General features: G+C 42.8%; 1 protein-coding gene across 1 annotated transcript; it reads left to right on the forward strand.

Moving 5' to 3' along the window:
- Window positions 1-305: 305 nt before the first annotated feature.
- LOC125187597 (NAC domain-containing protein 6-like) lies at window positions 306-1,384 on the forward strand. The gene is made up of 2 exons (XM_048084221.1): window positions 306-580; window positions 648-1,384. Exons 1-2 carry the CDS (start codon window positions 421-423, stop codon window positions 1,223-1,225), a joined length of 738 nt encoding a protein of 245 aa, XP_047940178.1. The 5' UTR covers window positions 306-420; the 3' UTR covers window positions 1,226-1,384.

Here is a 1,384-nt window from a genome sequence, read left to right on the forward strand (position 1 = left end):
TAAAAGTGAAAGATTATAAATTTTTGGGAACAAATGAAAATAGAAATAAATGATAAATTTTTAGGGGAGAGGAGATACAAACACAGGAAAGGGATGGGCAATTTAGTAGCGATAATCATGAGCTAAATTCCAATTACAAAAAAACGCGTAATAAATGTAGAGTCTTTTTGTCTGATATTCACAAAGATATATGTATGGCCCACAAAGACTAGAGTTTAGTGACTTGAGTCCATTATAATATTTTTTTAAGATATAAAATAAAATTGATGGGCTTTGTTTGGCTATATAAATAAAGCATACTTGGAAGTGTTTTTGTGTGAGTGTGCATTGCAAGAAACAGACAACCTCACACACACAGAAACCTTATTCATAGTAAGAAAGAAAAAAGGAAGAATCATAGGAGTATTTGGGAGTGGAAGGATGGAGGAGGAATGTAAATGTCTGCCGGGATTCAGATTCCATCCGACTGAGGAAGAGCTGCTGAGCTTCTACCTGAAAAGCATGGTTTTGGGGAAGAATATGCGCGGCGATGTGATCGGTTTCTTGAATATTTACAACTACCATCCCAATGAACTGCCACGTAAGCAACAATCTGTTTTTGTTTCTTGAGTACTAGGAAGGTAGTAAGTAGTTCATGTGCTGTGCAGGATTGGCGAAAACAGGGGAGAGAGAATGGTACTTCATGGTGCCCAGAGACAGGAAGCACGGCGGGGGAGGGCGCCCCAACCGCACCACGGCTCACGGCTTCTGGAAGGCCACCGGTTCCGACCGCCAGATAGTGAGCAGTTCGGGTGCCAAGAGAGTGATCGGGCTGAAGAAGACGCTGGTGTTCTACGAGGGGAGAGCGCCACGCGGCACCAAGACCAACTGGATCATGAACGAGTATCGCCTTCCCGACAAGCCCAACAAGGAGGACACAGATATTGTAGTGTGCAAGATATACATGAAGGCCACTTCTCTCAAGGTGTTGGAGCAGAGGGCTGCAATGGATCATTCCTCTTTCCCTCTCTCTCCTCCTCCCACCCTTCATTTCGACTTGCAACAATTTCCCAACACAGACAGGCCTTCTTCTTCTTCTTCTTCCTCCTCCAGCTTGGTGTTGCCCAACAGTCTACCAGACTTGCAGCTGCCTAAGATGAACACCACTGATTGGATGCAGGATTCCTTTTGGCTTAATTTAAGCCCATGGCTTGATAACTTCACACCATTCATCCCAATGTGCTAATTGCATTTAACATATAGTATATGCTACTAATTAATTGCCTACCCCATTCTAACTATATTTAGTTAGTTAGTTGGCAACTTTTTATACTAGTAATCAAGTTTCTGCTGTTATAATGTGTCTCATAATTCAATGGAATAGGCCACACGAGGGGTTTGCATA

The sequence above is a fragment of the Salvia hispanica genome, chromosome 5, assembly GCF_023119035.1.
Source record: "Salvia hispanica cultivar TCC Black 2014 chromosome 5, UniMelb_Shisp_WGS_1.0, whole genome shotgun sequence".
Taxonomy (NCBI): domain Eukaryota; kingdom Viridiplantae; phylum Streptophyta; class Magnoliopsida; order Lamiales; family Lamiaceae; genus Salvia; species Salvia hispanica.